Source organism: Agelaius phoeniceus, chromosome 1 (assembly GCF_051311805.1).
Source record: "Agelaius phoeniceus isolate bAgePho1 chromosome 1, bAgePho1.hap1, whole genome shotgun sequence".
NCBI lineage: Eukaryota > Metazoa > Chordata > Aves > Passeriformes > Icteridae > Agelaius > Agelaius phoeniceus.
Genome location: NC_135265.1, coordinates 137,979,003 through 137,993,217, shown reverse-complemented (window position 1 = coordinate 137,993,217; position 14,215 = coordinate 137,979,003). Strand labels below are relative to the sequence as shown.

The window sequence follows — 14,215 nt, the reverse complement described above, 5'->3', positions numbered from 1 at the left end:
CTCAGTTTCACACAAAAAAAAGGGTTAATTGATGAAGACAGTCAGGATTGAAACAGAAGCAAAACAGTGAAAATTTCCATGTACTTTCTGAGGGGTCAGAAGTATAGTTAGGGCTCTGATTCCCTCAGTTCTTTTATAAAAATCTATCAAAGGCATGAAGCAACAGGACAGGGGGTAGTGGCTTCAGACTGAAAAGAGGGTAGCTTTAGACTGAACATCAGGAAGAAATTCTTTACTGTGAGGGTGGGGAGGCACTGGAACAAGTTGTCTAGAGAAGCTGTGAATGCCCCATCCCGGGAGTTATTCAGGGCCACAGTGGATGGGGCTCTGAGAAACCTGGGCTAGTGGAAGGTGGCAGGAGGGTTGGACCTAGATGGTCTTAAGGTCCCTTCCAACCAGACAATTCCATGATAAATCCTAATTTTATTCTATGTCTGATTTCTGGAAAAATCTCATTAGAAATCATAATTATGTTACATTGTAAATGGCACCATCTTACAATATGGTTTATTTAAACTTTGTGTGAAAGACTGTACCTATTCCTGGAATCCCTTTTACCAGCCTGTTTCTTGTGAATGGGTAAAAACAAGTGATTTCCACTGGCACTGATCACAAACAGCTGTTGTTAAATAACAGACTGACTGCTGAAAGCTTTCCTATTTAGTTAAAAGTCTTTCATGGCTGGCTGCAGTACAAACAGCAATAGTTTACTTTTTTTTAATAAACTTTGAGAAAAAAATGTTTTTTCTCTTTCCAATTTACACATGAGTGAGAAAATACATACATATATATATGTGTATATATATATATATATATGTATGTATGTATGTTTATATATATATATGTAATATATTTATTCACCAAACATTTAAGACACTATTGGGTATGCATTAGTTCAGCAGGACTAAACATTCCAGACCAAACCGACCAGTAGGCTGACTTCTGAGAAATTTGTAAAGCAGGAATGAAAAAAAACCACATCAACATCAAAAAATAATAAGAAAAGCAGACAATTGCAATCATGATCTTGCAGCCATACAAAGCAGCTAATGCTATATTACCAGTAGACTGAGATGCAATACTATTTATAGAAACACATAAAAATGCAAGCACATCATAATATTATACAGCTAAATTCTTGCCAGACAAGTTCATCAATACAAATTTCATAGGTCCTATGTTTCTTTATTCATATTCCAAACTAATATACTACACATATTGAAGGACAATTGTGCTAAACCTATCCACGGTGCATTACAATGTATTGTCCAGTGTATTGGAACTTATTTTACCTGTCAGCTGAATCACTTGGTTATTTGATATGAATATATATTAGCATCACAGCAATAGCTTAAAGGTAACTAACAGTCCCACAGCAATACAATGATCTTCCAGGGACCATTGACTGCATTGCAAAGTATACTCTTCAGGTTAGAAGCCAGATACTTGAAATTCAAGTAACTAAACTATAGATGAAACTTGATATTTATCATCACTGATGCATGTATATTAGATATTTTATCTTTGCTCAGATATACATTCCACATACAATATTGTGTTTCAGCTAAAACAAATGAAAACCATACAGAACCCTTCAGTGCACACTTGTAACGTGAAAAAAATATTTTCAGACATCTTTACAGTGCCTGAAGTCTGAAAAGCCTCTCATGAACAACCACGGCTTCTGATTCCAGAGCTACATCCTCTGTTAAGTGATGAAACTGTCCTTGCCTGGAATGGGAAAAATACAACAAAGACTGCTCTTTTGTAGTCTAATGGGTGGCAAAGTCGTTTTACAGTCTTGAAAAGCAGTGTTAAGAACAAGTGCAATGATTCCTACAATTGTACAGGAAAAAAAGGACATACAATAGAAAGGAGTAAAAGGGATATGGACATTTAGTGAAAATAAACCCATATTGAGAAGAAGGTTAAGATTTCTTTACCTGTAATCAGGCAATTTAGCATGCTGAGTTCTGGAACACAGTTTTCTTGCTCTGACAAGGGATAAACTACTGTTATTGGGTAATTTCTGACAGTGCTTTCATGATACACTTTGTGCTCAACTCACAAGGTCTCTCAGACATTTTGGAGCATAATAGGAGTGCAGAGCAAAGGAAACTGGCTGGGAATTAAGCTTGCTGGAGCTCTTCTGAAAGAGCAAGTATTTTTTTATGTGCCTTAGACAGATGCCATGTATGCAGCATGTGCAAGAAACAGTTGCATAGTACGCTGTGCTTCAGGAAGAAAGGCCCTTCCTGACTAGCTGGAAGCTTAAGGGTTAGGTGAAAGAAAAAGATAAGATCAGAAAAATGAAAACAAAAGAAGTGATGTCTGGTAAGAAGATAGACAGTCAAGATTTCAAATGCTGCAGGCCTTGAAACACCACAGGTATATGAAACCAAGGTTCCTTGGATGCCAAAACCTTGAGTCCAGAATGTACTACACAGAATGTACTTCTTTGCAGGGGGGACAAAGAAATGTGCTGATCTCAAGTAACATTTCTTCAAGGAACCTGAAGGACAGTAGGCAGTAACAGTTCAGATACCACAGGATCCATAAAGTCTACAGGAGGGGGACAGCAAGCTGCAATTGCTTTCTCTTAACTTGTTGACCTTCTAGTCCTGTGCTTGGCAAGTTCTCAAAATTTCTGACCACTCAAGCCCCTTTTCAGCCAGTTGTGTAACTCCAAATCATTCATGCTGTTTACTGGAGCCACCACAGCAGGAAAGGAAAGGTCTTATTATGTGGGAAATCAGAAGATAGGACTGAGTCTAGTGCTTTAAAGTTTTGATTATGGAAAATGACAATAAATCTCACATGTAGTGATGAAACCTGGTATGACAGTGCTCAGGTTCCTCCCAGGTTTGATATCCATATGGACAAAGAAGATAGGGAGAAAAGGAAGTGGCATCATGTTTCTGTTAGACTGGGAGGGTTCCATGCCATATTTTCATCAAGCCTGCCTTTAGTACTAACAGGCTGATAATGCTGTCAAAATCCTAGTAAAACACTTCTTTAAGGAGGGTTTCATGGTCCTGACTTACTCACCACGCACATCCTGAAGGCAATGTTTCTGTTACAAAGATCCTCTAAAACCCAGTCAATGACCCAACACTAGATCACTTGTTAGTTAGCTCAGTTATAGAATCACAGAATATTTTAGATTGGAAGGAACCTTAAAGGTCATCCAGTTCCAACACTCCTGACATAGGCAGGGACAACTTGCACTAGACCAGGTTCCAATCTGGCATTGAACACTTCCAGGGATGAGGCAGCCACAGCTTCTTGGGGCAGCCTAATCCAGTGCCTCACCACCTACACATAAAGAATTTCTTCCTTATATCCTATCTAAACCTACCATCTTTCGGTTTGAAGCCACTGCTCCTTGTCCCATCCTTTGAAAAGTCCCTCTCCAACTCCTTGTAGGTCACCTTCAGGTACTATAGAAGGCTGCTGTAAGGTCGTGTCTCTCCAGAACCTTTCCAGGCTGAGCAATCCCAACTCTCACAGCCTGTCTCCACAGAAGAGGTGCTCCATCCTTCTGATCATCTGCATGGTCCTCATCTGTACTCACTCCAACGGGTCCATGTCCTCCTTCTCCAGGGCCCCAGAGCTGGATGCAGCACTGCAGGTGGGCTCTCATGAGAGCAAAGCAGAGGACAGAATCACCTTCCTTGGCCTGCTGGTCACACTGCTTTTGATGAAGCCCAGGACATGTTTGGCTCTCTGGGCCACAAGTACACACTGCCAGGTCACGTTGGGCATCTCATTAACCAACACTCCAAGCCCTTCTCCCTAGGGTTGCTTCCAATCCATGCTCCTCCCAACCTGCATTTATGCTTTGGATTGTCCCAACCCAGGTGCAGGACTTTGCATTTGGCCTCACTGAACATCATGAGGATTGCATGGGCCCAGCTTTCCACCCTGACCAGGCCTCCCTAGATGGCATCCCTTCCCTCCAGAGTGTCAACAGCACCACATAGCTTGGTGCCTATGGCTGAGGGTGCACTGGATCCCACTGTCCATGCCACTGACAAAGATGTCAAACAGTGCCAGCCCCAATGCCCAGCCCTGATGAATGACACTCACCACTGGTCTCCACTTGGGACATTGAGCCATTGACCACATATCTTTCAGTGTGACCATCCAGCCAATTCCTTATCTATCTGAGTAACCCATCAAAACCATGTCCATCCATCCATCCATCCATCCATCCATCCATCCATCCATCCATCCATCCATCCATCCATCCATCCATCCATCCCATGTCTCTCCAATTTAAAGAAAAGGATGTCATGTGGGACAGTCTCAAATGCTTTGCACAAGTCCAGTTAGATATACCAGTTGCACTTTCCTTACCCATCAGCCCTGCAACCCATCATAGAATGCCATCAAACCTGCTTACCTCCTGTGTGCCTCAGCACAGTTTCCAGAAGGATCTGTGCTCAGGAATACACTCAGTACAGGTTGCTTGGTGAGCTGCTGCAGTGAGAGCTGCAGACTGAGCTCTGGGTGGCAGGAGCCTGAGGCAAGAGGCTGAGACCTGGCACCAACCCTTTGCATAGCAAAGGGCCCAGGGACCTGTGGCACCAGCCAGGTGACTCAGAGCCACAGCAGGAGCCAGTGACTCAGCAGGAAGAGCCCAGACCTTCCTCGGTATCATAAGGATACAGAAGCCCAGGGTTTCCTTTGTTCCAAAGCAGCAGCTTGAGCTGTTATTTTGTTGCTGCACCATGATAAAGCTGTTTAAAGAATTCTGAGGTCTGAGACTCTGCTATGGGAAACCCTGGGCTTAGCTGGTAAGGAAACCTTGTTTGCTTGTGAGAGTGGTGTGTGTGTGTGTGTGTAGGGAATCAAGCTGTGCACACATCAGCCTGGAGCCAGCCACTGTGGAGGGGCTTTGCTTCCAGCCCTGAAATCTCTGGTAGCAAGAGTGGGACTGCCTGAGAATGATCAGACAGAAAAGTTTCTTTAACATCTGTTCCATGATCTTGCTGGGCACAGAGGTGAGACTGACCACCCAGGAGTTTCCCCAGTCTTCCTTTATTCCATTTTTAAAAATTAAAGTTCCCATCACTGGAACTTGACTGGACTGCCACAACTTCTTAAATACAATGGACAGTGGCACTGCCACTTCATCTGTCCCTTGGGACCTGTGGATACACCTCATCAGGTCCCATAGACTTGTGCACCTTCAGGGTCCTTAGATGTACTTGATCATGATCTCCTACAACTGGTTCTTCATTCTCCCAGCCCCTGCCTTTGCCCTCTGTGGCTGGAGAACTTGCCAGTGAAAATTGAGGCAAAAAATTTGTTGAGTACCTCAGCTTTCTCCACGTCCTGGGTAACCATATCTCCCATATTCTTCCAAAGAAGACTCACATTCACCCTAGTCTTCCTTTTATCACTGGTGCACCTATAGAAGATTTTCCTGTTGCTGCTGACATCTCTGACCAGCTTTAATTCTATCAGAGATTTAGCTTTCCTAACCTGATTCTTGCTTCTCTCTTTCTCTGTATTTCTCCCAGGCAACCTGTTCTTGCTTCTAGTCTCTGTAAGGCTTCCTTTTTGTGTTTGAGTTTGCCCAGGAGCTCCTCATTTATCCATGGAAGCCTTATGGCATTTTTTGCCTGATTTCTTTATTGTTAGGATGCATCACTCCTGAATTTAGATGCAGATGAGATGCAACTCTGAAGGCCCTCTAATATCCCTCCTGGAAGAATACAGTGCTAGGGTACCTTAACAGGTATTGAATAGGACTATGTTGGAAATGGGAGGGAGGGAGGGAGGGAATCAGTGTTACTGTGACTCCCATTGGGCACATATGTATTTCAGTAACTGAGCGTCAGCACAGGATGAACGGAAAACTTAGTCAAGAAATAATTTCAATGGGTATCAACTGCTGAGATGATTTTGAATGAAGCACAAAAATTTATTCTAACATGTTTTGCTAGGAGGAGAAATACTGTCCTGGCAGTATATTCAAGTAGCACTTCTGTCCTATATGAAAGTCAGAGAGGAACTTAGAAAGGGGCCTAACATCATTGTAAATGCAGGTTATCATTTAATCCAAATCCAAAAATGCTTCTCAAGCTCAGCCCTATGAGCAGATTGCTGTCTGTGGATACTTTGCAGAGAAACACACGGCGCACTGTTGTACCACTTTGAGGACAGTCTCTTCTCTGCTAGCCCAAAGCAGGACTCACATTGAAAAATCTCAGAATAACTTCTTCCTTCTCTGTGTAGTTATGTAAGGCTTTTTATAAAAAAATGATCTTTCAACTCAGGCTTACAGTGATAACAGTATAATAATGGTGTTTCCAACAGTGTGCAGCTCTCCCCAAGAGACGTTGGAAGATATTTCATCAAATTAGTTCCTCAACATCACTAAGTCTGGGAAAAAAGCACAAATCAGTAGTTGGGCCCGTGCCCTTCTATCCTAGTGGAGGCTGGAATAGTGTTTCTACCAATAATAGCCTCAATCAGGCAATCAAGCAGCTCTTGCTCCAAAGAAAAGTCTTCCTAAAACTCAAGACAAGACATCAATTACACAATCACGTACTATTCTGGCTTTAAGAGACTGGATGGTGTGTCTTGAATGAAGAAGAATGAAATGGTTTTAAGTCACTTTCTGAAACAGGAGTAGAAAAGAATGCTATTGAGTTTTTAAAATGAGGTTAACTTTCTCTGCAGACAACAGGACACAAAGCCACTTAAAATATCTGGTAACTATTATATAATGCTTTTTTAAAACTTTCCCTGTTCGATCCAGCTTCAACTGGGGTATGTACTAAAGTCAGTGGAAGTCTTTTTGCTGACATCAATGGGTTCTGAATTAGGACCTCATTGCTTGCAACCCAGCTTGTGTGCTACATTAATTCAGAAATGGGTTTTAACAGATTCTTTCACCTAACAGTCTCCTGAGCTGTGCACTGAGAGACAGAGGGCTTTTTTTCCCTCTTTCTGAAGGACAGCAAGGCACAGCATAGCAATAGCTACAGTGTGATCTGAACTTTGTGAGTGCAATTTCCAAAAGGCAGAAACAGCTTTTCACAGGAAAAATGCTCTCTAAGTGTTAAACAAAACAAAACAAAACAAAACAAAAAATAGTTACAGAAAGCTATTCCAGTAACAACTTGGATCGGGAACATACAAATCATAGTAAGAATATGAGTGGACACAGTTTGGAGAAACTGGGAAAGGGGACAGAACCACTTCTGGAGAACAACTGACATATCAAGAGCTTTACAAGTTGTACTGTGGTTGAGAAATAATATCTTAACCTTTGTACTTCCATCAAGCACTTTCAGTGGACACACACTCCAGCTTGGTGTAAATAAGTGATAAGAGACAAGAGTACTGCTGTCATCCTGTCACTCACTGTTCCCCCACCCTGGAATCAAACAATTAACACAGCTTTGCTTCACAGGGGAATGTTCTTATAAACTGTTGTTCTGCTCATAACTTCAGCTCTATTTAAGAAGATGAAAGTAAACAGTTTTGGTTCCCCAAGCTTTTTAAAAGAAAGAGTCTGCTTAAGCACTCTGTTTTTATTCACCTGGGAGATGCCTGTTTTCATATTATCCTTGGTGGACCAATAGCATATGAAGATTATTGGCTTTGACACAAGAGGTTTTACAGTCCATCAGGTCCATTCACAGATTTGTTTATTAAAATGGTATTTGTGTATTGTTTTACTGATATGAGTTTGGATTAGTGTCACTGTTTTCTTCCCTGCAAGGACAGAGAGCTCTTGCTCCCTCACACAGCCATTCCCAGCTGAGCTCTGGAACACAGGGCAACCACAACCTCTTGTGGCTGGTGGTCACACCAGTGGCCACCCAACCCTAAAAACCACAGCTTTGAAAGCAGCCTGTTTTGTCCCTGTGATCTGACCCACCCTAGCACCATCAGTGGGCACTGGCTCACGTGGTTACACTGTACAGACCCCAGCAAAGCAAGGAATAAACTCTTCTGACAGAAGTTCTCAGACTGAGCCATTTCCCCAAGGATATATTGGAGTGGCTCTGAAGTGCAGCACAATGGTCAACACCTTTGTGGGGAAGACAGCCAGAGCTGCAGACCTCCAGCTTTTTGTCAAGCCTGTGCTGCCTTTCACAAAGCACATGATGTCCTGCCTTTATGGGATCAGAGTACGTGAGAACATTCCCTCTACGCAGACACTGCAATAAACACACATCCATGCACCCAGGGCTGATCTGCCCTTCACAGCCCAGCACATGTTTATTCCTTCTCTTACCAAAGTCCAAATTTGCATCCTCAACTGCATGGGCAAAGAATGCAGCCTCAAAGGATGCTGCCCTGAACTCCTTGAAATGGGAGTCACTGCTGCCTGAGTGAGCTCAAATCATACATCAGTTATGTGTCCAGAGGGGAACCAGAGAGAAGCAACTCACATCACAGGAAATATATCGTTCTCAATGTCACATACAAGTCTATGAAGGAATCTCTCTGGACAGCAGTGATCCAAATTTATAGCTAATGTGTCTTCATTGTCTTCATTGTCTCCATCCCATATCAATCAAATCCCAACTTCCATAAGCAGGCCCATAACAGTGATGGTGGAAGACCAGAACTTCGCAGTCCATCAAACTCTCAAATAATATTCCAGATGCAGTGGAAGAGAGAACTTGGCCAACACTGAAGAAAAGGATGTAGGATTAATGGATGAGTGGATAAAGGGAAAAAGAAGAATTCTTAACATCTGGGGAAGACATTCATGCTTCAGCATGACATGACAGAAGATGAGGTGAGCTTCTATTAACAGCTCATGGAAAAACAAAGGACCCCTAAAACTGCATCACAATCCACAAGACACCAAGCCTGAAGAAACAATTCAGTTGAGACTTCAGCTCTTTGAGATAAAATGCAGCTTATTCAACTATCAAAGTTTTCCCTGTGAGCACAGTGAGCAAGGCTTAATTAGGAACATAATGTAATGTGTGAAGGACATTTTGTTAAAAATACACCGCATGTACTGAGGAACTCTGCTTTTTTCATAGTGTGACATACAACAGGCACTGAACCAAAACACCACAGAAGTATGTGGTTTATGCTATCCCATTGGACTACCAAACAACATTTAACATAAAGTATTGCAGATATATAGTAGAGGATGTCTAAATGTTCCTTTACAGTATTGCCACAATAACTGCTTTTCTTTCATGTTACCACAGCCATTACTAGAGAGCTAACACCAAAAGTCATCATAAAACATCTAAACCTCATTTGGAAAATATATGTAACCTTTTTTGTTACTCCTTCTTCTCTGTCTTCTAATCTAGACTTAATATTAAACCCAGCTTTGTTTTTTCTTAGCAGCAAAATTAGAAGCAACTCTATTCAAGTCAATACAATTATTTCAACATGAAGAAGGAATCAGCCATCTGCAAAAAACAGTCTAACAGGTAATTTTCCATTGACAGCTCTTACCATAAAACAGGTGACAGAAATGACACTGTTTCACCTAACACTGTGTTTCATCTAACACTGAAAGTAAACAATTAATGCAAATTGGACAATGCTTTTAAAGACAATAAAGTCTTCCATCTATGCCCTTTATACATAATTATTTTCATCTTAGTAAGCAGACACTTAGGAAGGACCACCATCAGATTGTAGATGGAGCCTATTCATCACACAAAACAGGCAGCTGAACATCTCTATTTATTTATGCATTATTTTACTTTTTGATCCCCCCTTGGAAAGCATGTGGAATCTATGAGACATTTCCATGCATCATTTCTTGTAGAAGAACATCAAGTCACCTTTTTTGCCCTCAGGCAAACTTCCCCAATGTGATCTCAGTAAGTGTCCATATTTTCCATACCTTGTGTAAGCAGCTGGAGGTTTCGGACTTCTTCTCTCACCTTCAGCTGAAGGACTTGCTGCAGAATGTGCTGTCTCAGGCTTTCCTGGGCAATGCCCATTCGTTCAAGCTTTTTGTCAGTAAGTCTCAGCAAAGCACGGCCTGGAAGAAAAAGCAAAGAACAAAAATCACCCAAGAATTTCCATTAGTGCAATAGGCTCATTCTGACATGATAATTCACTACAGAAAAAATTCTCAGCCCTGAAATACCTTATTCTGAGCAGACATTGTTCCACCTGTTAGGTACTCCCTAACTGTTAGAGACCTATGTGCTATTCCTCCCTTTTCTATTGTTTTTCTGTATTGTTTTGGTACTTTGTGAGATAGAGGCATGTAAAAGAGGAATCTTGTGCCATTTTAGACAGCCAGTTGCTGTTCTTAAGGGCCAGTTGTTTTCCCATGGGTAGGACAACCCCTGTAAATCTACAACTGACATAGGTGCCTAAATAGACTCTCACCTATTTTCAAACATCATGTCAAGAAATGAGTGAAAACCAATGACTGTGGGTTTTACAAATTAAATCAATTTAAGTTTTATCAGGGACAAATATTGTTGCAATTCAGATATGTCTATAGTTTATCAGCACCATTTCCCAGGATGGTTCTGTACTTCATGGTTCAGCCTTCCAAATCCCTCTTAACAGCAAACTATCACAGCAAAATTGGAAAAAAACCCCCAGAGATTTCTATCAATTATATCTAAAACACTCCCAAAAAATATTTTGTCCGACTATAAAAACCATCTGCCTATGGTCTTTGCAGGCATTCACTCCCAGTTTGTGACTTATCTTTAGTGTTAGGTTAATGTTGAAACACAGCCCCAGGCAGATTGTAGATGTTAAAAAAATCAAACAATCTACAATTTTGCTAGTGGAACTCTGACTCCATCTTTTGGGCATGGCTATGCTATAAATAAACAGGAGCAAGGCTGTACACTGGCTGAGCCAACAGTAAGGAATTATTTGAACCAAGCAGAGAACCAAAGCATCAAGCAGAATTTTGCCCTAGGAAGAATATGAAAACTTACTTTCTTTGGTCTTGCCCACTGCTGTGGGGTGGTACAGGGAGGAGTGTTGTGCAGCCCCCTACTGACTCTTATTGCCACTGTGCACATTTGCCATCTAAAGGTGCCCTGGCCAATGAAAACAAATCAAACTGGAGCTACATGGATACTACCTTGAAAATGACCTGTTTGGTTCACTTTTTTAAACAGGTTCAACTTTTTACCTCCTCTGTTTTTTAATTATGAAAAACCCCTTCTTTGACTTCTCAGGTCTTATTCTGAAACCAGGATAAGATAGCAAAGAACAAGTTATTCCCTCTGCAACACAGCAGCCTCTGTGCTACCATTGCTGTGGCTTTTGGATGAATGGTACAATTTAGCTCCTTAGAAAGTGTTACTCAACACAGCAAGATAAGGCCCTTATTCAATGTCTTTCCTTGCAAACTAGCAAGGAGTAGAAAATTTTTATAATTATTTTAATTAAAAAATTTAAGATAAATGCCAAAAATTTAAAGGGGCACAGAATATCTGCTCCAAACCAAGGAGTTAGCAGCATGCCTTTCACAAACTGCTGTATTTCACTCACAAGCAGTTCCACAGGATCTTGATATAACACAATGTAAAATACTGGGATATTACTATTAATAAAGCAAGATCTTATTGATCAGATAAAAATGACAGCATTCATAGATGTTCAGCCCTTCTGCATCTCTCAAACACTACACACTACAAAGGATGACCTTTTGACTAGGAAACCTTTCTTTGAAATCACAGAAAAGAAGAATTCTAAGGGTTAATGTAATTACAAACTATTGAAATTAAGTCTCTTGCAGATCAATGCCAGCTGTCCAATTCTCCTGGTGATAAAGGCAGCAATAATGACTTCAATTTTTATATTGTCTTATCACACTAAAATATCTCAAAGCAATTTATAAAGGATGTACAACAGTTCAAGAGTATGGTCTGTAATGTCAAATTAGCAACTGAAAGCAAATAAAAACACAAGAAACCAGTTTAAAGAGTGCCAACACCTGTCATCTTAGAGCAGTGAGTCAGCAACAGTAATATGAAAGGACAGACAGAGATCATGCATCTCATCCAGTGCCCTCCACCTCTTTTTGGCCATAGATGCAGTCATTACTCTTTCCTTCCTCTGGGCAACTCTTTAGTTCATATTCAAATCGTTTTTCTACCCCAGCCACTGCCTTTGGAAGTTGAGTGTGCACAAAACAGAAATGTCTCTTTTCAACTCTTGGCATGTCAGCTCTTCTGCTGCTTAGGCTCAAAGCATGATGCTATTGACTCATACTCTCTGTAGCAGCTTGCACAAATTGACTTAAATTAACCCTTTCTTACACCAAATCCAAAGTGACATGTTCAGGCAGTGATGAGGTGAGAAAGCAAACATCCAAATGTGGCATTTCAAGAATGCACTAAGGGACCTGATCGTGAAAATTCAATCCTCCTCATACCTTCTCCCCCCTCAACACCTAGAAGAACAACATCCAAGTCACAAGTGGAATAATTTTCATTCTGACACTAAATCATGCCTTTGAAAAGATATTTTTAGCGCCTGGACCAGTCACTAAAGCCAATTAGTCACTAAGGCCAAGATCCTGACAATCAGCTAATGCTTTTGGATGCTTCCCTGTCTTGCTTTGTGTATTATGCATATCTGAAAGAGTAATCATTTTGTGCTAAGAACTCTGTGTTATTGAACATTGAAGCCAACTGTCCAGAAATTTGTGGAGTCTCTGTCTTTGGAAGCATTCAAAATCTGTTTGACAGGGTCCTGAGCTGGACTTGTCCCTGCTTTGAGTAGATGATTGCCAGTGATGTCTTCCAACATCATCTGTTCTGTGAACTAACCTGCATGAAGGATCTTGATCTAAATATCTATTTTCTTTTAAAAAGCTGAGATTAACAAAGGAAATTATTAAGAATACACAAAAGATGGCCATTTTATCAAGCAACATGGTTAAACAGAGAGACAGCTATGCAGTAAAAATTGGGGGTAGATTTTTAATTTTCAGAGTGCAGATATATTATCAAAAGCAGAACATTTCTAAGAGTATATACTGATCTTTGCTCAGACACAAGTAGAATAAACTTAACTACCATTGCAGGAAAATTTCCCAACACTACAGAACAGACACCACCTCTTAGATGTAATAGTTACCTGCCCAGCAGGAACATTTTTTTCAAACAGAACATTTTTTTCAAAAGCACCCAAACTAAGAGAACCATAAAGGTCCCAGTGACAAACACCTAGGCCTTGGTTCAGGCTAGCTGGAAGGCTGGAAACCAAATGTTTTAAACAAAACTCCACAACTCCCTCAGTATCTGCACACGTCTTTTAACACCTAAACCCCAGCCCTCTCATACTCAGGGCAGATCTGCCGTGGAATGTTCTGAGCTACCCTGAGGGCAAACACAAACTATAAAACACTTTCCAGCTTAATAATAGATTGATGGCCTAATTTTTTTTTAATATGACTTAGCTGCTACAGATCTCATTGAATCAAGCTGGGATTAGATGAAAATCTGAATGGAGGGAGAAACATTGCATGCCACAGAACATTAGCATGAGTATAAGCACTGGCCCAATGGGGCTGGCATTGGCCCTTGAGCAAGGAAGGCAGCACACACTGCTGTACCTAATGAGAAATGCTCAGCCCTCCCTGCACTGCTATATCCTACTGATCTTCCCCCAAGTGCCAGTGTACAGACACACAGAGGGACACCTCACAAGAAGCCTTGAAAGAACACTTGCAATGGAGGCAAAGGGCCAGGTAAGAAAGGGCTTATTTAACAAGTGGAAAGAACTGAAGAAATACAGGGAAACAAGAGCAGATAGCAGTGAGAGGCTGATCTGACACAAAACCCTGATGAAAACTATGAGTAATTTAAAGCTGATGAAAATAATAAACCACAAGTGGGAATAAATGATGGTGTGAAATATGGCCAAGACAGGTGACCTTGTCTTCCAAGCACAGTATGAAAGGTATACCTGATCTTGATCTTGTACCTATACTGAACATCAAGACAAGATGTTCAGTTTACTTACTTGTAAAACCTGAAAAAACAGGAAAATGAGATTTACTAAGCCCCTAATTATGTAAGATGAAAAATGTTTCAAGTTTATACTTAAATGCTGCAAATGCCATTTTATTCTTAGTTAATAGATAACAGTGTCTTTCTCTAGTTTTTCAAACGTGGTGCTTTTGTGTCTACATGAAACAGTCTGATCACAGCTTTCCTCTTGCTTAAACAGGGTGATTGTTGGCTTCTCTTGACTGCCTTGGACATATCTTGTAAGAAAT

At 41.0% G+C, this 14,215-nt stretch overlaps 1 protein-coding gene across 1 annotated transcript in view; it reads right to left on the bottom strand.

Annotated features, from left to right (window-relative positions):
* Positions 1-14,215, bottom strand: part of SAMD12 (sterile alpha motif domain containing 12) — a 175,016-nt gene that overhangs the window by 83,112 nt on the left and 77,689 nt on the right. Inside the window, exon 4 of the mRNA XM_077188417.1 lies at positions 9,851-9,991. Within this exon, the coding sequence (XP_077044532.1) occupies positions 9,851-9,991 (141 nt within the window). The remainder of the gene's footprint in view (positions 1-9,850; positions 9,992-14,215) is intronic.